Below are 27,628 nucleotides of genomic sequence, written 5' to 3' on the forward strand. Positions count from 1 at the left end.
GAAGTGGGCGGGGCCCTGTCCGGGGGCGGAGCCTTAGAGCGGGAAGCTCGCCTGTGATTCGCTCAGGCATTCGAGCCGGAAGCGGCCGGGAGGCGTTGGCGGCAGCGCACGTGGTGACGTGCGAGGGAGTGCGGCGCGAGCGCGCGCGGCGGCGGCAGTGTGTTCGGGACGCGCGTGGAGGTCGGTCGCTCAGAGGTGCTGGGCGCGTCGTGGCAGCGAGCGAGTTCCTGCGAGTACCCAGTGGTCTTCCTCTGCCCGTAGCCTCCCGCTCGGTCGCCCCGCTCCCCTTCCAGCGCCTTCCGCCTGCAGCCCGTCGAAGCTCTGGAGATGAATTTCGCCATCTCTTCAGAGATGACCCAGGTAACGCGCTGTACGCGGGCGCCGCGGGAGGAAGAGGGCGGGGTGGGAAGATGGTGGCTGTGCCCAGCGTCCCGCTGTCCCAGGAGAAACGGGCATCACGGGGCTCCGCACTCGTGTGGTTGCCGGCTGGCGGGGGCCGAGCGTGGTTGTCCCGGACCTTCCTCCGCCGGGGCGGGGACCGTCAGGCTTCGGCGCTGGGTGACGGAGGTTCCCAGGACCAGTCCCAGAGGACGGCTAGGAAGGATGACCCGCCGGATGAGAGCAGCGACCACCGGGGACTGTGGGCATCGTTTTCCGCTGTCAGGAGCGGGTGCCGGCTGCGGTTCGGGGCTCTCCGAGCTAAGACTCCCCGCGGCCGGCGCGTGGGGACACGGAGCTGCCCCAAGAGCGCATCGGTTCTGGGGGTTAGGCGTGGGGTGGCATGGAATCCCTGGTCGCCGTGGACCGCGGGGTCCTTTGTTCCATCTCCACGTTGCCCGCTTTTCTTGCCAAGCGCGGGGAAAAGGAGGCGGGAGGAGCGAGGGAGCGGCTGCCCTGACGTGTCAGCTCTGAGTGACTGCGACGCCGGCCAATCGCGGCCGGGGGTGTGCGGGTGCCTCTCGGTACCCGCCGAGAGCGCGCCCCAGGCCTTGAAGCGTGGGGTCCCCGGCGCGCCGCAGCACAGGCTCCATGTTCTCCCAAAGAAATAGGTGGAAAGCATGCTTTTCGTCCGTTCACACCCTCCGCCCCCCACCTTTTATTTATTTATTTGAAGAACCTCGTTGTAGATTCCAGATAAAAAGATACTGGAGAATGTCAAACTGGAGATTAAGGAAATTTGTACACACACCCCCAAACTTGAGAAATATTTTTGCCTTTTCCATCAATACGTTGCAGGTAAATGATTTTGGAGAGCAGACATTTCAATCAAAAAGAAATCGGACGACCTAAAAGGGAACGTTCTGTTTAATGTCTGTCAGTAGTGGAGGTTAGAACATCCCGATAACAAGTTCTTGGGAGTTTTGTTGTGGTCTCCTGTTTTGGCAATACACCATAGCTCTGGAATAAGAGTTCACAAATGCCGCACAGACTAGATCACCATAGCCATAGTTTGTTTAATTTTATTCAACACTAGTGGTTGATTTAGGAAAAGATAACTAAGAAAATAGTTTCGGGTTGAATCCTGTTAAAACTTTAATATCTTAAAAATGCTAAAGGACTTATTTGTAAGCTTGGATGTAAACATTGACTGGATAGAACTGGATTGAAACCAGTTCTATGCTCTAATGCCACCTGGCAGGCATTATATCAAACCTGCACTTTTATATGACTTCTTGCAGGGGGACCTAGGGTGGCTTTCCTCTGCTTTCTTAATTAAATCTCGAGTTAATTAATAGATTCCCATTTCTGTAGCCCTTGTCTGAATTTATAGTTGTCTTCTGACTTTGTCTTTTCCAAAGACAACCTTTCATGCTTTATTTTAGGGTTATTAGTAGGAGGTTGGTCTTGTTTTTAAATGATAGGATTTTGCATTTCTTGTTTGGATGTTTTAAGTGCCATATAAATGTAGTTTTCCGAATAAGTTTCTTTGAATGCCTTGGCCAGTGATATTATTAATGTTACTCACCCCAAAGTATGTTTTAGCTTTTTAGCAGTGTGATGGTGTAGTCAGATGCTGCAGGTAGAAATTCTCTAAGGTTGAGTATATTCCTACCTTCTGTTGGTGTTAAAAGTATTATTGTAGAAATTTCTGGGATTTTACTTCTCTTGTGTCAGTGACCACTGTGGTAATGTTTCTAGCCCTACAACAGTATTCTGTACACTTTTTATGTCAGCCTGGATATCCAAAGGGTACTTTAGCATTAGAGCATCCCAAGCTCGGTTCTTTTTTCTTTCCTGTTTTTCCTCGATACAATGTCTAAAAATGATGTGTTGATAGCAGACCACCCATGTTAAAATACCTTAAGTCCTTACTCAGTGCCTTAAAGACAAGCCAGCATGGGTGTATATACTCTTCATTTAAATGTCTTGTGTCCACGTTTGCTTCCATGCCCCCACCACACCTTTTCAAACACCCTTTCTTATAAACCTTCATCTGGTCTCCATACTTAGCATTGTTTAAATCTTAAAATAAGTTGGTAATTTCCTCTCCATGTACCATGTACATCCTGCAATCTACCTTCGATTGAAACCAGAACAGCCACATTTTCTGGACTCTCAAGCCTTCCCTTCTCCTTTTCCTGAGCCCGTTTCTCTGCTTTATCTGCCTCTGCAGTGCTTAAGGCTGCAGAAACTGAGCTAACTCCATTTTGTTCTAAGCATTTTATTCTAGTCTGCATCTGCTATGTTTGGTATCACAAGTGTTTGTAGCTCAGTGGGTAAATGCTTGCCTGATATGCTTGAAGTCCTGGGTTTAATCCAGCACTGAGGAGGGAATTCTAAATTACTTTATGATTGACTTCCTTGGAAAAAATTACCTTGAAACTTAAATATTTGTGGTTTACCTTAGCAGTGTTTTGAAAATGTGATGTTTCCTTTTGCTTAGCGGAGAGTGGGAAATGCTAAGACCTGCTGGGTTCTATTCACTTAAGCTAGTCTTCTGGGCTCTAGTGACATTTGAATTCCAAATAGTAAAAGGAAATTCCCTGTCTCCCATCTTTTGTACTGCCCACGATAAGGAACTGAAATGTGTTTAGCAGTATATATTTCTTTTGACCTCAGTTTCAGTCTTAAAATTGGACTGATTCAAACTGTATTTTAAATACAAGAAGTAAATTTTATATTCTTACATGACTTAGGGATGTTTGATCCTTGGTCTGGTTTTTGAAAGACAAAATTTCTCCCCATTTTAAAATGTTATTAGTTACTGTGCATGAGTTTTATATATGAAATAAGAAACATGAAATTTGAGAATACTTTTAAGTTTTAAAAAAAATTTTATGTGTATGGATGTTATGTCCAGAAGGCATCTAATATACTCATTTATCTTAATGAAAGTGAACATGAACTTTTAAAAACGAGTTTGTATTAACTTAAAGGTCATTTGGATTTGGGCTAGCTTTTTAGAGTTATAACAATGGGTAGGTACTACTGATAAAGGTGAAATTCAGATTAAGGTCTTTTTTTCTAGATGGTCTCTTGTAGCCTTCGTCAGCCTTGAAATTCACTTTGTAACTCAAGTTGGCTTTGAATTCTTTTTTTTTGCGTTTGTTTTTTTTTTTTTTTTTTTTTTTTTTTTTTTTTTGGTTTTTCGAGACAGGGTTTTTCTATGTAGTCCTGGCTGTCCTGGAACTCACTCTGTAGACCAGGCTGGCCTCGAACTCAGAAATCCCCCTGCCTCTGCCTCCCAAGTGCTGGGATTAAAGGCCTGTGCCACCACTGCCCGGCCGGCTTTGAACTCTTAATCCTCCCAACTCACTCCCAAGTGCTAGGAATATTGGCTTACATGCCCATTTCATATATTAAGATCATAGTAGGCAGAAAGTCAGATACTAAATAAAAAGACCTTATTTCATAACATTCAAAACAGTATTGTAGCATGTTCAAGTGCATATGCCAGAATTACCCCAAACATTCTCTACAAAGTTTTTTTTCTTAAAGTCTATAGTAATTTTACCTCTGCCCCAATAAATCTAAGTTAGAACAACCAAGCTATCAAAATAATAAACATTTGGCCAAGAAGTTGGCTCTTCTAAAGGACTAGGTTCAATTTTTAGCGTCATGTAGCTGATCACACTGTAACTCCAACTTCAGCGTATTCATTGCCTCCTTTTGGCCTCTGAGGGCACTGCACACATGGTAAACAGACTTGTACAGGCAAAACTCAAGTTAAAATGTTTATAAAACTTCAGTCTGTTCTCTGTACATGGGATGGGATTACCTGTTTTCTGAGAGCATTTGTTTTGTTAAAACTAGTTTTGTAAGAAAAGATAGGAACTTTAAAGGAGAAGAAATCAACATGACAGTGTGATGGAGTTGATAGAGTTTCTGTTCTTAAGACAGTCGTGCAACGCAGGCTGTCCTTAAAAATGAGCAAGACAGAGGATTTGCCTGGAAGCAGAGCACAGAACAGATAATTCTGGACAATCATGCATGTCTTCAGAGAAGGCTCTGAGTGTGGAGCTTGGGGAACACTGCTTCCTAGCTCTAGGGAACTGGCAAAGGCTGCATGGCTAGAGGAGTTCACTTGTCAGGAAAAGCAACATGAAACAAGGGCAGGGTTAAATACCAAGCACACTTTGGAGAGTGGGTACTGTTTATAGCATATATATGTCTGGGAAGAGTGCCCGATGGTGCTTTCATGGCTCCTAGAGCAGACATTGTCTGTTGCATGTTAGCTGGGGTCTAATAGTAAGTACTTTTAGAGTTAATATTTATGTTTGTCCTTTACTTTTCAGGTTAGTATATTCTTTAACAATGAGAAAGGATTTTTTTTTTTAAAGAAATCACTGAGTATTTGCATGTTAAGTAAAAAAAAGAGTTGTCCATAGTTTATATTTTTTAATGGAATGTGAATATTTTTTGCCTTTTACCTCAAAGATTGACTTATTTTGTATGACCTGTTCTGCCTATATGAATGGCAGACTGATTCTTCCAAATATCTAACTTAGAAATGCTATTTTTACAGATTATGATGCATGATTATCACAGAAGAAATTCATGTCTATAGCTTTTAAGGACTTGATTACATCATTTTCAAGCCTGCTAGTTTTGGAACCACCATTAAAGCCTAAGACATCTACCTTCACTCGGCCACCTATCTTCATACCGTAACAAAGTGCTTTGTTTCAACACTCCTTTGTCTTTGGATCATTTGCATTCTCAGTGACACATTTCTCTTCAGGAATAGTTGGTAAGTAAATATTCTGCACGGTTAGCAGTGACAGTATGTGTGCTGTGAGCTGGCTCAGTGGGAAAAGGCACTTTTCTGCACAAGCCTGGCAGCCCAAGTTTGATCCCTGGGAACACAGGTACTGAGGTGGAAGGAAAGAGTGAATTAAACAAAGTTGCCTCTGACTTACACACACACACACTAGGACATGCTTCCCCCACCTAATAATAAATATCTATCTCCATGTTTAAACAGGCAGAGAGATGAATCCTAACCATTTGGATAGGAAAACGTTTTTTAAAAATGTATTATACCGTGTGTGTGTGTGTGTGTGTGTGTGTGTGTGTGTGTGTGTGTGTGTGTGTGTCTTGGTTCTTTCATTTTATCATGTGGGTCCTGGGGCTTGAACTCAAAGTCCTCAGGCTAGGTGGAAAGCACCTGACCTGTTTAGTACCCATCTTGCAGACCCCTAAAAAGCATCTTTATCATTTTTTTTTGTTTTTAAATTTTGATTTTTCTTTCCTCCCTTAGTGTTCCTCTTTGTATATTTTGACTTGTTACTTTAAACTGAGTCTTATACTACTACTCTTTAACTGTGTTTTATGTAGTTACTAGTTTTATAAGTGAAGTTGAAAACTTGTTTGGAGAACAATAGGCTAGAGGTATAGCGCAGTGGCTGTGTTTACCTAGCGGACTGGAGGCCCTTGGTTCTGTTCCTAGAGCTGTATATAGGAAATGCTATCTTTACAAAGAACTTTAGGTTTTCTAGGGGTAGGAGGACATGCCTGTAATCCCAGCCCTCTGGGAAAGGAAGAGGGATTGAGGAGTTGAGGGCCAGTCTCAACTGTGTTCTGAATTTAAGACCAGCCTGGGCTATATGAGATGTGTCAAATGCACATTGGTTTATTTTTGAGAGTAACAGATGGACAGCAGCCAGGTCCCTAGATGTCTCTCTTAAGCCACTTGCTGTATAAGTTTGGACAGGAAAATATTTCATTTTCCTCTCTTCAGGAGGAATGTGTGTTAGACATGGAAACCAGGTTTGGGTTGTTGAGATGTTAGATGATGGCTTACAAAGCCATAGCAGCAAAGTCAGGATGAAGACATGTTTATCTTGAACCACTGTTGTTTCAGCTAGGATTTTGTGAGATAAATTTTTTGATATGTTGGTAGGATAGAATTTGGGTATCTTTGAAAAAATAGATACATTCTTTTTTGAAACAGGGTTTTACTGTGTAACCTGGTTGTCATTGAAAGCTGTGTATAGACCAGGCTGGCCTCAAACTCAGGAATCTATCTACCTTTATTTCCCAAGTGCTGGGATTAAAGGTGTGACTCATTTTACCCTGCTTGAAAATTTTTAAGAACTATTCACAAATAAAATAACTTAGCTTTTTTTTTTCTGTTTAGCCAAATTTATAAGGAAAAAATGATTCCCAATGGATATTTGATGTTTGAAGATGAAAATTTTATTGAATCTTCTGTTGCCAAATTAAATGCCTTGAGGAAAAGTGGGCAGTTCTGTGATGTTCGACTTCAGGTATTTTTAAAACTTAATTCATGACCTTTTGTTACTAAAAAGGTAAACTCTTATAAGTTGTATTCCCCCTTCAAACAGGCAATCAATGAGATGACTAGGGTTTTTTTTAGATTTTTTTTTTTTTAATGCATATGGGTGTTGTGCCTGCATGCATGTCTTTGTACCACATGCGTGCAGTGCCTGTGGAGGTGAGATGTAGGATGTCCTGGGTCTGGATTTACAGATGGTTGAGAGCCACCATGTAAGTGTAGGTTCTGGTCCTCTGGAAGAGCAGCCAATGCTCTTAACCATTGAGCCAACTTTCCAGCTGTGGGATGACTTTTAACTAGAAATGTGAGACAAAGGAAGGTAGCTGGAATGCTGAGTGCATAGTCAACAAAACTTCTTTCTCATTTTGTTTCTTGTTATTTCAGGTCTGTGGCCATGAGATGCTAGCACACAGGGCAGTCCTGGCTTGCTGTAGCCCCTATCTGTTTGAAATCTTTAATAGTGACAGTGACCCTCATGGAGTTTCTCATGTGAAGTTGGATGATCTCAACCCAGAAGCTGTTGAAGTCTTGCTGAATTATGCATACACTGCTCAGTGAGTACCTTCAAGTGAATCTGAAAATCAGATAATACCAAGTGTCTGAATTTGAAAAGCCTGGTCATAACTAAAAAAAAAAAAAAAAAAAACTTTTTTTTTTTTTTTTTTTAAAAATAGGTTGAAAGCTGATAAGGAATTAGTAAAAGATGTTTATTCTGCAGCAAAGAAGCTGAAGATGGACCGAGTAAAGCAGGTAGAGTATTATACCTTGTGACAGTAGCAGACTTATGGCAGGGTGTTCTGTGAAGCCAGGCTGTAGAAATGACCACAAAACATACTATTAGGCCCAAGAATTAGAAATTATGTCCCTTTCTGTCTCGGCGGAGCATGTTGTTTTGGCCCTTGGGCTTTAGTAATGCAGAAGGATCGATCACCTGTCCTCTTGACTGACAGTCTTTCTCAATGAACTTTCCATTCAATATTTTTTTTATTTAAGCTACTTGTATATTTTTCTATGATGATGACAGGATAGTATTGGGAAATTGTTACATAAAATGCTACATCTCTTTGGATATATTTATTTTTGATAGTATGTTAAATGACATCACTTACACTGTAAGATTACTCTACAGAACTGTAGCTCGGCCTTTCTGGCATGAGCATAAACTGAAATCAGTTTCAAGGTTGTGTGTTTGCCCTAGATCAAATGCAAAAGAATCTGTAAGGAATTAAAGTGGTATATTGACAGTATCTGATGGAACAGATTCATGTATGTGTATCTTCTACATGTGTGGGAAAGTGCCTGCAGAGATCAGAGGAAAGCATTGAGTCTCCAGGAGTTGTAAGCTACCTGCTTGATGGAGCTAAACTCAGGTCCTCTGGAAGAGCAATTAGCTCTTAGGAAAGCAACAAGTACTCTTGCCCACTGAATCATTATCTCCAACACCCCTAGTCAAAGGATTTTTAAACAGAGAAAATGGCTTTGAATAAAGGCCAGCAAACTAAAAATTTTCTTAAAAGGGTCAGGCTTTTTTAAAATAAAGTTTTATAAAGAATAGCTATGTGGATTTTATATATAATCTGTTCTATAGTTACAGTAACAAAATTTAAACCAGTAGTTTTCAACCTTCCTAACGCTGGGACCCTTTAATACAGTTCTTCATGTTGTGTCTCCCAACCATAACATTTTTCATTTTTGTTGCCATTTCATAACTGTTGCTTCTGTAGACAACCCAAGTTCAATTCTAAGCACTTGTAGATGTCTCACAACCATCTGTAATTCTGGTTCTAGTGTCTAATGCCCTCTTCTGGCCTCTGCAAACACTGCATGCATATGGCAGCTTGCATAGACATGCATGCAGGCAAACATCTGTACAAAATGAAAGTAAATCTTTAAAAAAAGAGTCCAGCAAGATGGCTCAGCAGGTAAAGCCGCTTGCTGTGTCAGTCATGGTGACCCCATTTCTAACCTGTGTTAAAGGTAGAAGAGGTACACCTACTCCACGGTTGTCTTCTGGTCTCCATGCATGAAGCACACACACATATATACACACACTGATTTTTCATAGAAGTCCTATGATGCACATAGAGTTTTCCAGCTTCTTCCTAATACAGATACTATTTTTCCAAATTTATTTCCTAGTTCTCTTCTGCTACATTTTCTATCTGCTATGTACTCAGCTTTTCTATTGCAGAACCTCATTTACACATAACCTTTCAGAAAGCCTTATCTGACTGCTGCTGTTGACAGCTAGACTCCATACTGCATTTCCATTGTCACATTTGCTCTGTTGTACGCCATGTCTTTGCTATTTCTCATTTGCTTTTTGTTGTTTGAGTTGATTTTGAGACATCTTGTTATGTAGCCCAGGCTGGGTTTGAATTTAGATTTCTCTTGTCTCAGCCTCCCGAGTGCCCCAGATTCTAGGCATGTGTGCACCACCATCCTCAGCTGATGTCATCATTTGTCCATGTTCTGTCCATTGTTTAGTTTGATTTGATTTTTGGCTCATTTTTGTATTTTACACGATGTTCACATATTAACATTGAATATTCAGTAAACTATGCAAATGTTGGCACGTGTGTGTTTCTTTTCTAAGGTCTGCGGAGATTATTTACTATCTAGAATGGATGTTACTAGCTGCATCTCTTACCGAAATTTTGCAAGTTGTATGGGAGACTCCCGTTTGTTGAATAAAGTTGACACTTATATTCAGGAGCATTTGTTACAAATCTCAGAGGAAGAGGAATTTCTTAAGCTTCCAAGACTAAAGGTACGGAGTAGGCCACATAGGTCATACATACAGGTCAAGTAGTGTAGGCATGGTCTCTGTCAGGTGAATTAGGGTGACAATAATGCTGATACATTGAAGTGATTGTTACTCTTACATAATGGGTTTTTGCTTCCCTGTTTATTTACTTTATTTAGGTTTACTGATTTCTTTGCAAATTGAGAAAATTGATGGACTACAACTTTTTAATACAATTATTTTGAGAATTTAAAACAGTGTACAGTGTTTTACCATATTCACTTCCAGATCCATACTCAACTTCACATCCTTTCAAATTTTTTTTTGGCCCTATGTGCTGCTTGTTACTGATGGATATGGAACACTCTACTAAACTGTAGTGAGCCTACAGGAGCCACACCTTTAAAGAAACGAAACTGTCAACTATCTGTAGCACCTCAGCTAGTGGTGGGTGGGCTCATGCCTTTCACCTTTACTGTGAAACTGAGCATTTAGCTGAGAATCAGAATTTCAAAGCTGATGTGGATGTCACTGATATTTGTTTTATTTGTATACAATTCTAGTTGGAGGTAATGCTTGAAGATAATGTTTGCTTGCCCAGCAATGGCAAATTGTACACAAAGGTAATCAACTGGGTGCAGCGTAGCATCTGGGAGAATGGAGACAGCCTGGAAGAGCTTATGGAAGAGGTTAGTTTTAAAGTAAATGGGATCCAACAGTTCTTACAAATTATTTTTGCTATAACATGAAGGATTCCCTTTCACTTTTATTTTATAACCATGACCCTAAAGAATTTAAATTTTGCTATAGGTACCCCTAAGCTGAGAAACAGGGGGGGTGTCCAGGTGAGCTGAATGAACCGTTCAGTTTGGTCTTCTGCTTTTCTTTTTTTTTCTTTTTTTCTTTGCTTATTATGTGCTGTTAACTTTCTTTAAAGTAGCATGTAACTTGCTTTAGAAATGGGAGGTGGTACTGACATTTTCTGTAGATTCTTAATTTTTCTTCACAGGTTTTTGCTTTAAGTTTGACAAGTAGGTAAAGCTTCTAATGGTTGTTCCTCCCCGTTGGTTTATCTCCCCATAGGTTTATTAACAAAACTAGGATCCCCAAGACTGAAGAGCCGAGAAGAAACCTCGAGTGTATTGACACGTAAAGAAGCAGCAGTCCTGCCCCAGTCTCCTAAGAAAAGTCCGCTGTGGGCAGAGAGCGATGATGATTTAATGGTGTTTACTCCTTTACAGGGTTCTTACCTCTAGATTTTGTGTTTTCAATGATGTTGTTCTTACATATAGTCAGACTTGGGCTGTTTTTTAAAAAATATACAAGAAAAACAAAATTTGAAAAACTTGGGACTGGTCCATGTTGTGCTGGTTGGAGTAGTGGAGTAATTGAGTGTATCATCCCGCAGAACCTCCACGCTCACAAAGCTAGCCTGCTCTGTTAGGCCTTAGTCACTGCCATTACTGCATTCCATAAAGGCTAGCAGATGTTCTTTCAATTCTGTGACTTCCCTTATGGGAATCAGATGCAGTAGTTAGTCATGTATTTGCATCTGAACAGGAAGATTGCAGCTTGCTTGAATTTTTGCATTTGTTTTTCCTTTATGTGTTTTCTTGATATTACCTACAGGGGAGAAGTATGTTTATTCAAACAATGCCATTTATCTTCAAAGGTGTAAACCATTCAGTGTTTTGTTGTAAATATGTGTATTTGAGAAACTATGTGTTGTACTATACCTTTTTTCTTAATGTCACATAATAGAAGCTATGGAAACAATGAAGATTTCTTTCAAGCCAATCAAGCCAAGGACTCTTCAGCCAGTGTTAGAAGATTTTGTATTTGATCTTGATTTTTGTTTTGGTTTTTTTTTGTTTTGTTTTGTTTTCACTTTTTACATTTTTACTACTATGACATGTTTTTCTTTGCATCGGGATCCTGCCAGAGTAAGATGTCAAGACGCACACTGGAGGTTACCTTGAGGCGGTTGTGTAATCTGCGGACTAGCAAGTAGCCATGGTGACAGTAGCCACATGGGTGTTCTGTTGCTGTTTTGCAGGTTCAAACCTTGTACTACTCAGCTGATCACAAGCTGCTTGATGGGAACCCACTAGATGGACAGGCTGAGGTGTTTGGCAGTGATGATGACCACATTCAGTTTGTGCAGGTACACATTGCACAGTCTGAGGTAACCTCAGGTTAAAATTTAACTGGAGAATTTTATAGCATTCTTAAATTTTCCTTTAATAAAGGAAAGTGGACGAATTTTGCTGTTATAACTGGACAGACTTTTTGGGGAGAAAACAAGCATATTTTACAGCTTCTAACATTTTTGCCACACCAGTAGAAGCTAACTCAGCAAATTAAACAAACTCCATTTACACCTTTTCTCAAAATATGGGTCACAACTAGTAATAAGAAAAGTAAAATAAAGCAATGTATTAGGTTTTTGTTAATTTGGTTAGTTTTTTTAAAGTTATTTGTAACACGCATGACTAATAGGACCAGTTTTAAAAAGATAGAGTTGATTTAGATTGCTGATGGCTGTGAAAGAAATTTTGGCTATTTAATTACTGAATACTCATGAAATAGAAACAATATCATGCTTTATAAGTTTATACAATGTTGAACTCAGAAATGGTTGATCATGTGTTAAAGTGTAATCTGATGTTTCTCCCACCAAATGTATTAAAGCAGTATAGTTTCCTTGTGCTGATTGAGTTACTTCTGTAACCTCTTATTAAATACACACTTAAATTCAGACTCATTTTTAATAATAGAGAACAAACATTTGAGGTGTATGAACAATTTTAACTTATGGACACTGACAGTATACAGAAAAGAAACATCTATTGTTTTTGTAAGTTGAAAATTAAACCAGTGCTCTGCATATATTTTATGCCCTCCAACACTGAGCAACACCATAGCAGCCCCACAAATTGTGAATGTCACAGTGAGCCAGTCACTAAACCATGCTCTTAGTAAGAAGAAAAGCACTCTGGAGCCTTCCTCTTTTCAATAACCACCCTACACCTTCCAAAAAACATGATTGTCCTAACTTGAGACACAAACATTTTGCCTATGTTTGGAATTTTTATAAAATAGTCATGTAATATGCATTCTTCTATGGCCTTTAACTCAGCATTGAGAAGGAATATACTGAAGAGTAATCCCAAGCCACAGTGTTGGCTTTAAAAGTTGCCTCAGTGGTAGTATACTGACTATATGCTTATGTTATCTAGATGGTCGATGTCTGTGGTATCCCATGGCAATAATAGTACTTCTAAAAATCTCGGGGACTTGGATTGACCAAAATCTGTTTGTATTCCTACCTGAAGTATCTGGGGTTGTTTTAGCTTTAATTATAAATATTGTAAGTTAAAGTAGCCTTTCTAATGGCAAAAGATTAAACACCAGCCAGTGGCAGGCTGTGATGCTTGATGTGAAGGCATAGCCTATGTAGCTTCTATTACAGGACCCTACCAAGATATACTTCTGAGAAGAGGCTTCTACCATAAGAGGGCCTGAGGGAGCCTGTGGGATGAGACATGAGGTGGAAGGTGGCACGAAAGCAGGCGTGGGACTTACAGGATTAGTTTTAGATGAGAAGATTATCCATGCAAGGGTGCTGCTCTGTGGTTGGCAGTCTAGTCTGCAAAACAAAGCATGTACAACTGATGCTTTTTCCTATAGGCAGCAAGAAGAATTTTCTTTTTAAAATATTGTGTGGTCTGGGGATGAAACCTAGGACCTTTGCATATGGCAGGCAATACTCTACCTGAGCTATGTGTACAGCAAGGAGAATGTAGACAAGAGCACTAAGTGGAAAGAGTCATTTTTAAAAGTTTATAGTGAGTTTAGAGAGAGATGTTCAGTTATATTTCTAGTTGGCATTTGTTTTAATCATAGGAAATAGCTAATTTTTAAGTGGGTGTCTCTGGGCTGGCTATGTGATCTCAACAGATTTGTATTTTTCAACTTTACAAAGTTGGCTTGGACTTTTTTTTTTTTTTAATGGTTAGACAGAGGGTAGATTAAAGTTTGTGAGAGCAATTTGCAGACTATTTCAGGTAATAGTTTTAAGTTTTCAAGAATGATGAAAAGCTTAATAATCTAAGGCTCTGGAGGAAAAAGGATCAGTTCTTTGCCTGTACATAGCTCTCCAAAGGCTGAGGGTAGGTCTTACTAGTGCTTTAGGACGGTTTGAGAGTGAGATCGTGGGAATGTGTGAGATGCTGACCTTTCTGTCTTGCTAAAATGTTGTGACTAGAGTTCATGGAGCAGAAAAGGTGAAGGGTCATATTCTAGATTTCAGGGATGAGAAGAGTAGGTAGAGAGGAAGCCTGGGAAGGAGGAATGTGATTAGAACCTACTCAGACTGTAAAAGCCGCATAAGAAGAAATAAATTAACTGGGGGGGTGGGTGGGTAATATAAAGATAGGGTTAACTGTGTTTGTATAGGAGTCTTGAGGATTGTGTATCCGGTTGTTTGTTAATGCTAGTCATAGTGTGGATCCCATTCGTGTGAACACTCTCTCAGTTACAATTCGTATGGTAGAGCAGTCTTATTGCCACAGCAATAAGACCTCTTTAGTATAAATATCATCAATTTCTTATTTTGTGATACTTGGGACTTACTTCCACAGACTGAGGTGGAGATTTTAATGTGTCTTGTAATCTTTACAGATCAGAAGCCTTTTCTTTTACTGTTTCTTTGTTGCTTTCTGTCTCCGCTAGCAATACAAGTTTCCATTAGAAACCACTTGTTTGTGCAGTCTGTCCCTGGGGACCAGGTTAAGTGGGTGAGCAGAGTTTGTAGGTACTGAAGTGTGGTACCTGTTCTTTTCATGATAGACATTTTAAGACTCAGTATCAGGCTATGATTACAGGTATGCTTCACCATCAGACGTAGCACTTGGGATTCTGTATGATCCTTTCTCTTGAAAGTGGCAGGGGCTAAGGGAGTTGAAAGCAATCTACAAAAGAAGCTCATAAAAAAGCATTCTTGATTAATTAATTAATAATTAATAAATAAATAATAAATGAATAAATAATCTTAATTATGATTTGAGAATCATAATTCTCAAAAAGTCTTTCATTACTATTCCTGTATTATAATTTTGTGAGTGGTTCTTTTAGTATCACTTCATTTCTGATTACTCTATGTGTGTGTTTAGTTTTTACGGTATCAATAGTAAGTAGCCCTAAAATGTACATGCTTCTGATTGCTACTTCCCTGTAAAATGCTTTCAGAGATTGGCAGAACCTGTTTGTACTCATTCTCTGCTGCTGGCATTGTGTGAAGGATACTATTATAGACAGTTTGGTTGGGTTGACAGTTTCTTATACTGAGCAGGTGAGATGTGTTATTTTCTCCTTCCTGCTCTCATATTGAGATACCATTCTGGTGTTGATCTGTAGTGTGTTTTTGAATTGTTTAAATTGATCTTTTTCTGAGCAGTCAGTTGTGTAGATGTAGCTGTTTCGTTTTTAAGTGATATTGGAAGTGTGGCAGGAATCTGTCAGCTGGAAAGTGTTGGTTTGTGTTCAGGTTAGTGTGCTGTGTAGGTGGAAGGCGCTCAGTGTATTGGCAGTGTTGCACAGTAGCTCGGGAACAGAGGTCAGCAGGAATGCTCTCTGGCTAGGTTTCTGTAGCTGCCTTTTGATTTTGCAGAAAAAGCCACCCCGTGAGAATGGCCATAAGCAGATAAGTGGCAGTTCCACTGGATGTCTCTCTTCTCCACATGCTTCAATGCAAAGTCCTAAGCATGAGTGGAAAATCGTTGCTTCAGAAAAGACTTCAAGTAAGTTTGTCTTCAGTTTATCTATTTGTAAGGATAGTTGTCAGTTTAATACTTTGAGACTGAATAAGGAAAAACTCAGCAATGCATACAGAAAACTATAGCAGAAGTTCCGTTCTGGAGACTGGAATACAATTTAGAATTCTCTAACCACCCCAAGTGTTAATATTGATAGTTCCATGGTAAACACGGAGCTCTTGTGTTCACAGATAATACTTACTTGTGCCTGGCTGTGCTGGATGGTACATTCTGTGTCATTTTCCTTCATGGGCGGAACAGTCCACAGAGCTCACCCACAAGTACTCCAAAACTGAGCAAGAGTTTAAGCTTTGAGATGCAGCCAGATGAGCTCCTAGAAAAGCCCATGTCTCCCATGCAGTATGCACGGTCTGGACTAGGGACGGCAGAGATGAATGGCAAACTCATAGCTGCAGGTAAGAGCAGAACGCTGGCTGTGACGGACAAGCCTGTGGATGGACACTTAATATTGACTTGTGGCGAGAGGACTCAACATGCTGCATTTCAAGGCAGAAACAACATTAATATTGAATATGCCTAAGTTTGTTAGAGGTCTGTTTTAAGTTAAATGGGGGTGATGTGCTAGACCATGAACCCAGGCCCTCAGGGCTTGCTAGGCCTAGCTAGTGCTGTAGTAAGTACACTGATATGTTAGACTACAGAGTAGGTAACCTTGCTAATTTTCAAGCCAGAATAAGCAGTTTGCTCATATAATGAAAGCTACTCCTGTCTATTAGGAACATTTAGTTAAATACCTTTCTTGTTAGGTACATTAATTAAAGACATCCTAGCTGGACCCTGGTGACTAGCCACATGGTTTTTAATCTTAGTACTTGGGTGGTACAATAAGAGGCTCAAACTGTAAGGTAGCCTAGGGGACATAGTAAGATGCCCACTACCACAAGTGGGGGGAAATCCAGCCATTCTGATCATGTTTCACATTTTAAGCAAACTTACTCGTTTGCCAGGTGGTTATAACAGAGAGGAATGTCTGCGAACAGTTGAATGCTATGATCCACATACAGATCATTGGTCCTTCCTTGCTCCCATGAGAACACCAAGAGCCCGCTTTCAAATGGCTGTACTGATGGTAAGTACAGTATGCTGTGAAACAATCCTTTAGCTTTGTTTTTTCTTAGGACTACCCAGGGAAAATTCTTACTTATCACTTTTGATATAGGGACAGCTCTATGTGGTGGGTGGATCAAATGGACACTCAGATGACCTGAGTTGTGGAGAAATGTATGATCCGAGCATTGATGACTGGACCCCTGTTCCAGAGTTAAGAACTAACCGTTGTAATGCAGGTAACAATACTCTTCTAACACAGCCAGGGTTTAATCATGATAATTGAGTTATTAACATGTTTTACTCCTTTCTAGGAGTGTGTGCTCTGAATGGGAAGTTGTACATTGTTGGTGGCTCAGATCCATATGGTCAAAAAGGCCTGAAAAACTGTGATGTATTCGATCCTGTAACAAAGTCATGGACAAGCTGTGCTCCTCTTAACATTCGTAAGTTGATCTCTTTGTTTTGTTTGGGGTGGGGGGATAGGGTTTGCCTGGAACTTCCTGTGTAGCCCAAACTGCCTGGCCTTGAACTTGTAGTTCTTTAAAGACCTGTGAATTAATAGATTGTAGTACACATTTACAGTTTCGATATCTTTAATAATAATCTTGGTTTACCTTAATTTTTATAGGTAGACACCAGTCTGCAGTTTGTGAACTTGGTGGTTATTTATATATAATTGGAGGTGCAGAATCTTGGAATTGTCTGAACACAGTAGAACGATACAATCCTGAAAATAACACCTGGACTTTGATTGCACCCATGAATGTGGCTAGACGAGGAGCTGGAGTCGCTGTTCTTGATGGTGAGTATCTGGGGTATTTGGAGAGGTGAATAGTACAAAGTGGCAAGAGTTAGTTCCAAAATTCCAAGAAGGGTCAGTAGATTTCAGGGACTGGTGAAATGGCCCAGTGGGTAGAATGCCTGCCTTTCTGCCAAAACCCTGAGTTGGATCCCCAGAACCCATGTAAAGGTGGGAGGAGGGAACTGACTCCACATAGTTGTCCTCTGACCTCCCTGTGTGCTGTAGCATGTGCAAACCTACACCCATGCTATACACAGAATAATTATGAATCATTTCAAAAATTCAGATGTATTCTGTCTCTTGTGACACAAAGGGAGTGATTAAGGATTTTCCCCTGTTAGTAACCTAAATATATTCTTTTAGCCATCTTTTGGTGAGTGTTCTTAACTAAGTTCTAAATTTCCCTCTGTCAGCTGTATCCATAATTCAGTCTTAGATTTTGAATTGATCTGTTTTTAGGATAGTAGCTTTAAGAATTTTATTTCAAGGCATAATCTCTCAATCAATTTTGTTTTGTAGACAGTGTCCTTTCACATAGTGTTTATTGATTGCTTTATTGTCTATAGAATTAATATCATTTGGAACAAAGCTGAATCTTAGCAAGACTTTGTGGCTCAGCTAGTAAGCATGTGGCTGACAGTAGTAACATCCTCCTGACCCAGAACCCAGACCTTTGTGAGCCCTACCAGTACATACAGTTGCAACTGTATTTATGCATGTGGGAGAAAGTGATAATTGGAAGAGAAAACAATAAAGCTGAAAAATTTCCCCCCATATTTTATTGCTGACATTTTTGTTCTATTTAACTATTGAGTATGTAATTTGCAAACATCGTATGTAGACGAAAGCTCTAGAAGTTTAGTCATTGGTCTGTTTTCTGTAACACTTGTGGTGCCACTTTGACATATAACCCTAGTCTATAACTTTGAATATGTAGAACTATGATAGTTTTTCACCTAACATTTCTACCTTCTTTGTGTCTCTTAATTGTTCATCTGTCTTATGATCACAGTAGTAATTACTATGGAATTATGGGTGATGTATTTAACATGGTGCAGTTTCTGCCCTTTTCTCCCCGTAGTCGCCTAATTTTCCATAGGAATGGATTCTTTTCCATTTAACTCATCACCATGGTTTCCAGTATCCTTGCTACAATAACAGACATTTTCTTTCTTTTTGTAAGATAGATTTTATTATGTGGCCCAGGCTGACCTCATAGTGATAGTCCTTAGTCTTGGCTTCCTGAGTGGTGACATCACTAGTGTGTGTTACTGTGCCTTGCCTGCATAGGTATTTAACGCCCCCCCCCCCCTTTTTTTTTTTTCAGAATGGACAAGCATTTCTAGTTAAGACTCACCCAATTTTGGAGGCTTTTTTTTTTTTTTTTTTTTTTTTTAAATGTGTTTTCTGAGCTTCTTTAGACTAACTGTCTTGTTTGTCTTTAGGAAAACTGTTTGTAGGTGGTGGCTTTGATGGTTCTCACGCCATCAGTTGTGTGGAGATGTATGATCCAACTAGAAATGAATGGAAGATGATGGGAAATATGACTTCACCAAGGAGCAACGCTGGGATCACAACTGTAGGGAGCACCATTTACGCAGTGGGGGGATTCGATGGCAATGAATTTCTGAATACTGTGGAAGTCTACAACCTTGAGTCAAATGAGTGGAGCCCTTACACAAAGATTTTCCAGTTTTAACAAATTTAAGAACCCCAAACTAACAGGCTTAGTGATGTAATTGTGTTTAGTAGAGGTACCCTTGTGAATAAGGAGGGTGGGTGGGGTAGATGTTGCTAACAGCAACACAGAGCTTTTGCATATTGCATATTATTAAACATGCTGTACATACTTTTTGTGTTTGGAACGGAATGCAAAGATGAAGGTCTGTTTGTGTATTAAGACATCTTTGGTTATTTTACTTTTTGAAGGTTGATACTGTAAAAGAATAAACCACAAATTGATTGGGAACATCATTTCAAGAAGTCCCTGCTCCTCCATATTTGTTTTGCCGATTTGCACATTAAATGACTCTTCCCTCACTTCTGTCTTAAGAGGCAAGAGGGTAGGGTTTACAAGTAGGCAGTTGGGTTTTTTAAGGGCCCCTTTTCAATAACTGGAACACTCTATTACAAAATACTTATTTAAATAGATAACAATGACTATTTTTGTTTTTATTAAAAGAAAGTTGACATGCCTACCAATATTTAGTCTTTTATGATTACATTTTTATAACTTTTTATATTCTCAGCAGAGTGCTTTATCTGTTGAAGTAAAATATGACAGATTCACGTTATCAAAACAGAGTGGCAGAGGAAAGGATGCAGAGTGGGGTGTTTCTTTTAAATGCTCAGAACGCAGACTTTAGCATTTGCCGCAGCTGTACTTTTTTCTTTTTTCTTTTCTATTTGAGAGTGCAGTATCGATGTTTATTTGGATGGAGTTGCTGAATAGTAACAGTAATAATTCAAACCCAGGTTTGATGAATTACTTGACTTACTGAAACATTTAAACTGTCTTTATTTATCATTAACCAAGCAATTGTAAGTGGAAGCCTTTGATTGAAAACAATTAAACTGTATTGGGTTTGTGAATGCACCCCTTTTCAGAAGTGTTTTGTTCAGCTTTCTTACCTGGATTAACTGGTTGGGATGACTCGGTGTCTGTGTAGTGCTACACCTAATTTATGGTGCCCAAATAAGCAAATCTAATGCTTGCTGCAGATGCAAACACATTAAAGGTACTTTGCAGTAAATCTGTGCACTGTGGGATTTAATGTTCAATTGTCACTCAGTTCATTACTTATCATGGGGGTTTTTGTTTTGTTTTTTCCCTGAAAGGATGAGTTTACAGTATTGGTGGACAATACTCATTTGCCATATCTTCTTTATAGTAAGGGATGGTGTTTTACATAAACCAAATCTGCCACCTAGCATAAGATGACCGTAAGTGGCTGACTTGGGATGTGAATGCATTTTCTTCAAATGTTAGATTGGTCCTTTGCCACCTCATTTTTCTGCTGTACATCCACCAAAGAAGAAAGGTAGTTCACCTGCTGTGTAGTTCTTACCTTTTCCTGGTTTGGTTTTGGATTAAACTAGTTTGGCAGGTTAGCAGATTTGATGTGGCCTAATAACTGTTCCTAATATGGTCTGTATTCTGTTCAGCCATGAAATAGTTTGATTCAGGAATCTTAATCACTTCACTGCATAAGTCACATGCTTCATGCAAATGCTTGATATGAAAGGTCGCCTGAATTCACTGTTGGTGACGTAAAGAAGCTGCAAAAACCTATCTCAATACAAAACAAAAACCCAGACAGCCTTCAGCAACCAGTTAGTGTTCATCTACATCTAAAAGTTCTGTTTTCTTCAGGGGAAGAGAAAATGGCATTGTCTGCATATCTGTTAAAAATTAGGGGATCATTTTACCATTATGCAGTTTAGTATGATTTAAAAATAGTATTGGCAATAGCACATTTTTTTTTTTTTTTTAAAAAAGCTCTGTATTGTTTAAAGGTGTATTCAACAACTGCTGGCTATGTCTCCAGCCCATTCTACACTTTTTGATCAAATGTAATAGTACACAAAATTTAAGAAACTTAGAACTTCAAAGTATTTTGCATGAATTTTCTTTTTAAGACAGACAAGGTCAGGATCTCATAGCACTAAGTTGGCCTGGTACTATTTTGTAGACTGTGTTAGCCTCTGACTAGATTCTTTCTGTCTCTGCTTCCCAACTGCTAGGAGTAAGGGTATGCAGCCCCAACACCAACTGAGTTTTCATTTATTCTGACTTTTAATGTAATATTTTGATGTTTAGAATAGTTTCCGTTTCTCCAAGTGTCTTACAATTCTCTAATTTTTCCCCAATACAATCATTTAACCCATCTTTGGCAGGCCAGTCTTAAGTCTTCAATTGCTTGGCCTTGACTTAGGAAAACTCTTGAGGCCAGTCTTTAGATGCTGACCACTGTACAGGGTACTTCGACATGATGGATACTGTTTACAGCAAGTGTTCATGAGGTTGGCATCTGGGAAACCTTTTCCTTTGCTGTGATGTCATTTAGGCTTTTCTCTTCTGATGAAATAATGTAGCTACCGCAATTCCATTTCTACTTGGCCCAGCAGAGCAGTGGCATAGCAACTTTCGGTGTCATATGGCCTGACCACTTACATTCTAAAAGCACACCAATGGGAGCATCCTGGATGCTGCTGGGGTGACCATCTCCCAGGTAGCTACATGTCAAAAATTGTTCATATTTTAAATAAGGTGAAGAAACAAGTGAGGGAGATATCCCTGTATGAAACTCTAGCTTCCACGTGGGCAGGGACCTGTTAAGTAGTAATGTAAGTAGAAAGCACAACACAAAAGGCTCCAGTTCTGTAGCATTATGGAGAAGAGGAAACAAATAGCAAACTTATCTGGCATAAACCCCAAAGTGGGAAGAATTATTTGTAGGGGCAATGGGACTTCTTACTTTAATGAACTGGTAATCACACAGTTGTTCATTCAATAAAGCTCACAGTAACATACAAGAGAAAATTTTTTTCTAGCTAACCCATAAAGTAGTTCAAGTAGGTTTAAAAAGAAGAGTAGGACAGACTGTATCTTACCTCAGTAAAGAACTAATTACTTTCACCGTGGAGGCATCTGTACTGAGCTGATAATTGAGCTAGTAACCATTAGTTCACAGCAGAATTAGAGGTTGAGAAAAGATTAAAGCTCAATAATAACATTAATCATAAAATAACATTAAACATTAATATTAATATAATAAACATGAAACTATGGGGCTATGGTAGAGTTGATAAAGTGCTTGCTTAGCGTGCAGGAAGACCTGTGTTTTATCTTTAGCACCTTATAAACTCAATGCGGTGACAAGCCTACTGTAATACCAGCCAGATGAGGCGAGGAAGGAAAAAGTTAAGATTTGAGCGCCTTCCCTGTAGCTGAAGCTAGCGTTAGACTAATAGCAATCCTGCCCCAGTCTCCTGAGTGCTGTGATTAGTTGTGCAAAACATAGCTTCACGGATATATTTATGTTTTTTCAATTTTATGTGTGAGAGTGTTTGTCTACATGTATACTGATGTACTAGATACATGCTGGCCAGAAGTGGGGTTTGATGTCCTGAAACTTCAGTTTCAGATGGTTGTGAGCTATCAGTCATGTTTTGTAGCTATGTCTGGCCTCTGGAAATAACTATGTAGACGAGGCTGGTCTCAAACTTGTGGTCTTGCCCTTTCTTTCTGAATACCTTAACTACAGGCATAAGCTACCATTTCTGACCTCCATGGGTATGTGTGTGTGTGTAGACCAGAGGTCCACATGTACTGAATTCCTGCCACTTCCTAGAGACAGAATCACTCTGAACCTTAAGCTCACTGACTCAGCTAGACTGTCCAGCAAGCCCCAGGGATTCTCCTGTCTCTGCTCTCCACTAACATTACACATATGCACCATTACTGGCTTTCTCATCTGGGTGCAGGTATCATATTCAGGTCATCATGTCGGCATAGCTAGCCTTTACCAAATACCTAATCCTGTTTCATGTAAAATTCTATACAGGAAAGATGGCTCAGGTTAAGAGCACCTACTGCTTTTACAGTGGATCCAGGTTTGATTCCTAGCACCCAACTGTCTGTTAGTTTCAGTGTACACACTGCCCTCTTCTTACCTCTGTGGGTACCAGACAAATACCTGGTACACATAGAGAACGGTTATTATAAACAAATGTTTTTGAAAATTCCCTATTTTGTACCATTTTATGAACTTTGCAACCTAAGTTGATCTATTTCCTTCCTAAGAGAGGATACTTTTTTGGACCAAGGAAAACGGACTAAAGAATACTCCACCAAGATTTGCAGTGGACAACTGTGACTGCAGACTAGAACTTTATAGTTCTATTTCACTTTATGACATTGTGGTAATAATGTCTCATAGAATGGTCTCATAGAAGACCATCACACAGATGGGCTACTTACTTGATATTTTGAAAGTCGTCTTAATGAAGAATAGTTTTCTCAGAGTCAATCCATGTTTATGTAGTGTCTCAACCAACTCTCAGAGCCCAGGTTGTATTCACATTCCCAACTTGACACTTTCTGGCCCAGCTATCTGGTGGAATACTTTACAGCCTTGAATCATGATAGGCTAGGATGCATGACTTCCCTAGCGAGTATTCAGACAAACACTCAGAGTACTTGCAATCTAGAAACTGGACAAGTTAGCCACCCTGTATGTTCACTGTTCTTAGGCTCTTTTGTTAATCTACCTACTTGAGTGACTAAACCTCCATGCAAGTGGGACTACACTATCCTATGTTTAATTCAGTGTGACCAGTTGTGGTCAGTGTTGACAAATTGACTACAGATTCTACCTTTACTTAGACTTGAAAACTCTGGTGTGTGCACTGGGTAACAAGCCAGTTATATTCAAATCATTGCACCTCTATTAGATCTTGGAATGTGCCACAAAAAGACATTGTTCTGGCATAAAGTACTCTGAAATACTGCCTTTCCTAAGGGATTTAAGACCATAGGTAGCACATTAAAAAATATCCAGGGACAGGGACATAGAATTCTGTCGGTAAAGGCTTGCCATGCTGACATGACAACCTGAGTATGACACTTGCACCCAGATGAGAAAACCAGTAGTGGTACATACGTGTAATACTAGTGCAGAGGAAGCAGAGACAGGAAAATCCTCTGAGCTTGCTAGACATGGTCTAGCTGAATCGGTGAGCATAAGGTTCACTGAGGGACCCTATTAGCTCAGGAAGTGACTCAAACATTCTCCACCTTATTTTTGAGATCACTGAGCTCTGGGATCTACCGGTCTCTACCTCCACAGCATGAGGACGATAGGCAGGTGCTGCTGTGCCTGGCTTTTATGTGGCAGCTGGAGATCTGAACTCAGGCCCTCAGGCTAAGTCAGCGTGGTGGTGGTGCATGCCTGTAATGCTTGCCTTGTAGAGACCAAAGCAGGAAGACTGCCACAAATTCAAGGCTAAACTGACCTATGAGGCCAGCCAGAGTAATGTAACAATCCTGTTGTTTCAAGAAATGAAGAGGAAGACTTACTGACATACCGAAGCTTCTAGCTGCCTAGGCTCATGGCCTTGCTGGACACTCATCTGCCCACAAACCTTAACGTGTAGGTTTTCTCACCTCACAACCATCCAGCTAAGCAGTACCTGTACCAGAACCAATTTCTGCTGGAAAGATTTTTATAATCACACCTTAAATTCATTTCAGAGACAGTATTTAGGAGTAAACTGAAAAGCAAATTACTACTAAAATAAGTTATTTATTGTTTGAAAAATAAATTAACTTTATAAAATATCAAATTTGATTTTATCTAATATATTATTAACAAAAGCATAATATACTCCAGTAAACATGGATTTCCAACTTAATGTATAACTAAATCAATTAAACACTTGAGTTTTAGGTAGGACAAACGGCTGCCATTTAATTCCCCAAATCCACACTGCTTCACATTTAAGGGGAAACATCAGAGGGGCTCCTCCCTATTGAAAACACACAGAAAAATGACATCCCCAAAACAGCTACAAAGAAGGTGCTAGTTCAAAATTCTACTTCATGTCCCTGAAGGAAGTGGTGGGTTTTCACACAAGTTTTATATAAATGACAGTTTATTCACGAAAGCAGCCCACGTGGAATGTGGTAGCATGGTCACATCTTAAGTCTTAAGGTTTGGCAGTGTCTGGTCATGTGCTCACATTCAGGGTTAGGAGAGATACTAATAAGGCTGTGGGCTGCCATCATGTCACAGTGATTCCTGCCTCAGGAACACTGAGAAGATGGCTCTCTTCTCCTTAGAGGTAGGAAGTATTCGTCAACTCTAGAAGAACTGGGTCTACAGTTTATACTACCATCTCGTTGAATCCAATGTAGTATGGTCAATACAACATTTTGGTTTTTGTAGCTATGAACATTTTTTTTTTTCAGTTCTTCTAGGTTTGGTTCAAAAAAAGCAACCAGGTTGAAAGTTACTGTGTTACTCATGAAGACAGATGCCATTCCTCCTATGAACTAAGTCCTGTGGTTGAGCATATCTTCACACCATCCTCTGCTTTTGGCCTCCATATAGACAGATGCACTGCATTGCTGCATGGTGTATTCCATCTCAATCAGCTGGTGACATCCAATGGTTAATTTTTCCCTAGGAGAAAAAGAAGTGGTAAATCACCACAAGACAGTCAAGAATCTCAGAGGCAGGCAGGTATCTGTGAGCTCTAGGCAACCTGGTCTATGTAGTGAGTTCTAGTCTAGCCAGGGCTACACACCCTGTCTCAACAATTATTTATTTTTAAGTGTATACACATATGTATGTCTATGTGTGGGTTTATACATGAGTGTAGTACACCAGAAGGACATGTCAGATCCTCTTGGGGTGGAGTTGCAGGTGGTTGTGAGAAGACCAAGTTGGATGCTGGCAACTGAACTCCAGTCCTCTCCAAAAACCGGTATGACTTCCTAACCCCTGAGCTATCTATCCAGCCCACCACCTGCATCTGACTCCTGGACACACAGAGTAGAAGGAAAGAAATGATACTCTTAAATTATGCTCTACCATCACTATGTGTGCTGTAGTACACACACACAAACATACACACACACACACACACACACACACACACCATGTAATTTTTAAATAAACAGTTCTACATCTGGACGTGGTGGCTCTTAAAATTGGGTGGGTAAGCAGGTGAGAAGACTGAATATGATCAAAATACATTGTATGAAATTCTCAAAAGAATAAAAATATTATAAAAATTTTGGCTTTGAGTTAGCATACACCTATTTCCTATATTTAAACTTAAAATTAAGTTTTGATTTTGCTTCCAATTCACAACTAATCAAAAAATAAATTAAAGTATTTTCAGAAGAGCCTTGTACAAAGTTCAAAAAGTAGAGATGAAAATAATTTTCTTACTATTTCTAAACCAAACCTAGAGAGGTTTATATTCCTATCCTTGGTCATTTATTCTAAAGTTCAAAACAAGCAAGCAAACATAACTTTCAGTAACTGAATCTACTTCTCTATCCTTCCTTTTTCTTCTTTTCCTTACCCTCAAGGTTAAGAGGGGGCTCCTTCTCCTCTTCAGCCTAGTGACACTGAATTCCCTGTATTCTGACAGCTACCACTCCTAGGTATTTCCTGTAGCGAGTTGTCAGTGCAGAAAGCTGTTTATAGTGATAGAATTCCTGAGTTCCTTTCCTCAAGACTTGTCTGCTGGACAGATAACCAACCTCTGACTTCCTTACTCTAGCATCTCCAGTGAGTCATCTTCCCTCAGCACTCACTTCTTGGTAATGGAACCCTCACAAACATGAGAAGCACTCAATACATTTTTGGATACTTCCTAACTTCAAAAAGGTTCTTCCTTGAGGTCTATAAAAGCCATTTATCTTAGTCTAAGTTAAAATGAAAACTATTTCTATTTTCTTCCTCTGATAGTTGCCTAACATGGCTTAAATATGTGACCTTCAAGACTCAGCCTTCCAAGTATCTGAGATTATAGGTATACACCACCACACCAACCTAACATCCTAAAGTTCTGAGTTCACACAGAATGGGTAGGATATGGCCCACATGAACAAAAGCTTTTTAAAGTCTTCAATAATCTACAGAAATAGATGATGGTACATGTCCATAATCCCAGTTATTAGGGAGGCTAAGACAAGAGGACTTGTTGGCTCTCACAAATTCAGAATCAGTCTGAGCAATACAGAAAGACCTTGCTTCAGAGTAAATAAGACTGTACATAAAATCATATATTAAAGAATCTTGAGGTCAAACGTGAAAACAATTTAAAACTATATAGCTGATAAACTAACAGGCTTTTTGCATATATGAAATATTTTGTAGTATTATGAGTTGAAAAAATCGTGAGAAATTAGGAAGATCACTTCAGTAAAGTGCTTGCCATGAAAGCCTGAGGGCCTGAGTTCAGATCTCCAGCTGCCACATAAAAGCCAGGCACAGCAGCACCTGCCTATCGTTCTCATGCTGTGGAGGTAGAGACCAGTAGATCCCAGAGCTCAGTGGCCAGACCCTATCTCAAAAATAAGGTGGAGAGTGACTGACACCCACTGCTGGCCTCTACAAGCTTTTACATGCATGTTAACACACACACACACACACACACACACACACTCACTCACATACCATAAAAAATGGCTTCACTCTCCCACAGTGATAGCAAACAGGGTAAAAGTTTGTTGTAGATATCTTATTATCTACATATAGATGTGCTTACCGATACTCAGTCTGAGAAACACAATCATAAAGTTCCTGGGCAGTAAATGTGACACTTTTGTTTACCTGAAAAGAACCAAAGTACAGTTATTAAGGAGATAAGATAAACTGAATGAGCAATGAAAGTATAACCACAGTGGGGCATATCCTGAGAACAGAATCTCAGCT

At 39.7% G+C, this 27,628-nt stretch overlaps 2 protein-coding genes across 19 annotated transcripts in view; one reads left to right on the plus strand and one right to left on the minus strand.

Annotated features, from left to right (window-relative positions):
• Nucleotides 1-214: 214 nt before the first annotated feature.
• Nucleotides 215-19,927, plus strand: Ivns1abp (influenza virus NS1A binding protein). Of its 4 annotated transcripts, XM_034512823.2 has the most exons (16): nt 215-360; nt 4,967-5,191; nt 6,581-6,710; nt 7,124-7,293; nt 7,414-7,489; nt 9,336-9,509; nt 10,049-10,174; nt 10,569-10,708; nt 11,542-11,649; nt 15,157-15,286; nt 15,493-15,717; nt 16,270-16,391; nt 16,482-16,608; nt 16,684-16,815; nt 17,001-17,174; nt 18,620-19,927. In XM_034512823.2, the coding sequence occupies exons 8-16, from the start codon at nt 10,706-10,708 to the stop codon at nt 18,871-18,873; spliced, it is 1,275 nt and encodes a 424-aa protein (XP_034368714.1). In that variant the 5' UTR covers nt 215-360; nt 4,967-5,191; nt 6,581-6,710; nt 7,124-7,293; nt 7,414-7,489; nt 9,336-9,509; nt 10,049-10,174; nt 10,569-10,705; the 3' UTR covers nt 18,874-19,927. The 4 variants fall into 4 exon arrangements, with proteins under 4 accessions (XP_034368714.1, XP_076797447.1, XP_034368713.1 ...); XM_076941332.1 differs by lacking the exon at nt 10,569-10,708 and having other exon boundaries at nt 11,542-11,670; XM_034512822.2 differs by lacking the exon at nt 10,569-10,708.
• A 4,534-nt stretch (nt 19,928-24,461) lies between these two features.
• The window catches only part of Swt1 (SWT1 RNA endoribonuclease homolog), a 56,243-nt gene continuing 53,076 nt past the window's right edge, over nt 24,462-27,628 (minus strand). For all 15 annotated transcript variants that reach the window (XM_034512771.2, XM_034512770.2, XM_076941318.1 and 12 more), the window contains 2 exons: nt 27,462-27,526; nt 24,462-25,360 (listed from right to left, as the gene is read on the minus strand). In XM_034512771.2, the coding sequence (XP_034368662.1) occupies nt 25,231-25,360; nt 27,462-27,526 (195 nt within the window). In that variant the 3' untranslated portion in view covers nt 24,462-25,230. The remainder of the gene's footprint in view (nt 25,361-27,461; nt 27,527-27,628) is intronic.

The sequence above is a fragment of the Arvicanthis niloticus genome, chromosome 10 (genome assembly GCF_011762505.2).
Source record: "Arvicanthis niloticus isolate mArvNil1 chromosome 10, mArvNil1.pat.X, whole genome shotgun sequence".
NCBI lineage: Eukaryota > Metazoa > Chordata > Mammalia > Rodentia > Muridae > Arvicanthis > Arvicanthis niloticus.

Bases quoted from the DNA above. Each gene is read 5' to 3' on its own strand.
- Ivns1abp (XM_076941332.1), top strand. From the start codon at position 6,600: ATGATTCCCAATGGATATTTGATGTTTGAAGATGAAAATTTTATTGAA. The intron at 16,392-16,481 runs GTAAGTACAGTA...CTTTTGATATAG, and splicing joins TTCAAATGGCTGTACTGATG to GGACAGCTCTATGTGGTGGG. The intron at 17,175-18,619 runs GTGAGTATCTGG...GTTTGTCTTTAG, and splicing joins TGGAGTCGCTGTTCTTGATG to GAAAACTGTTTGTAGGTGGT.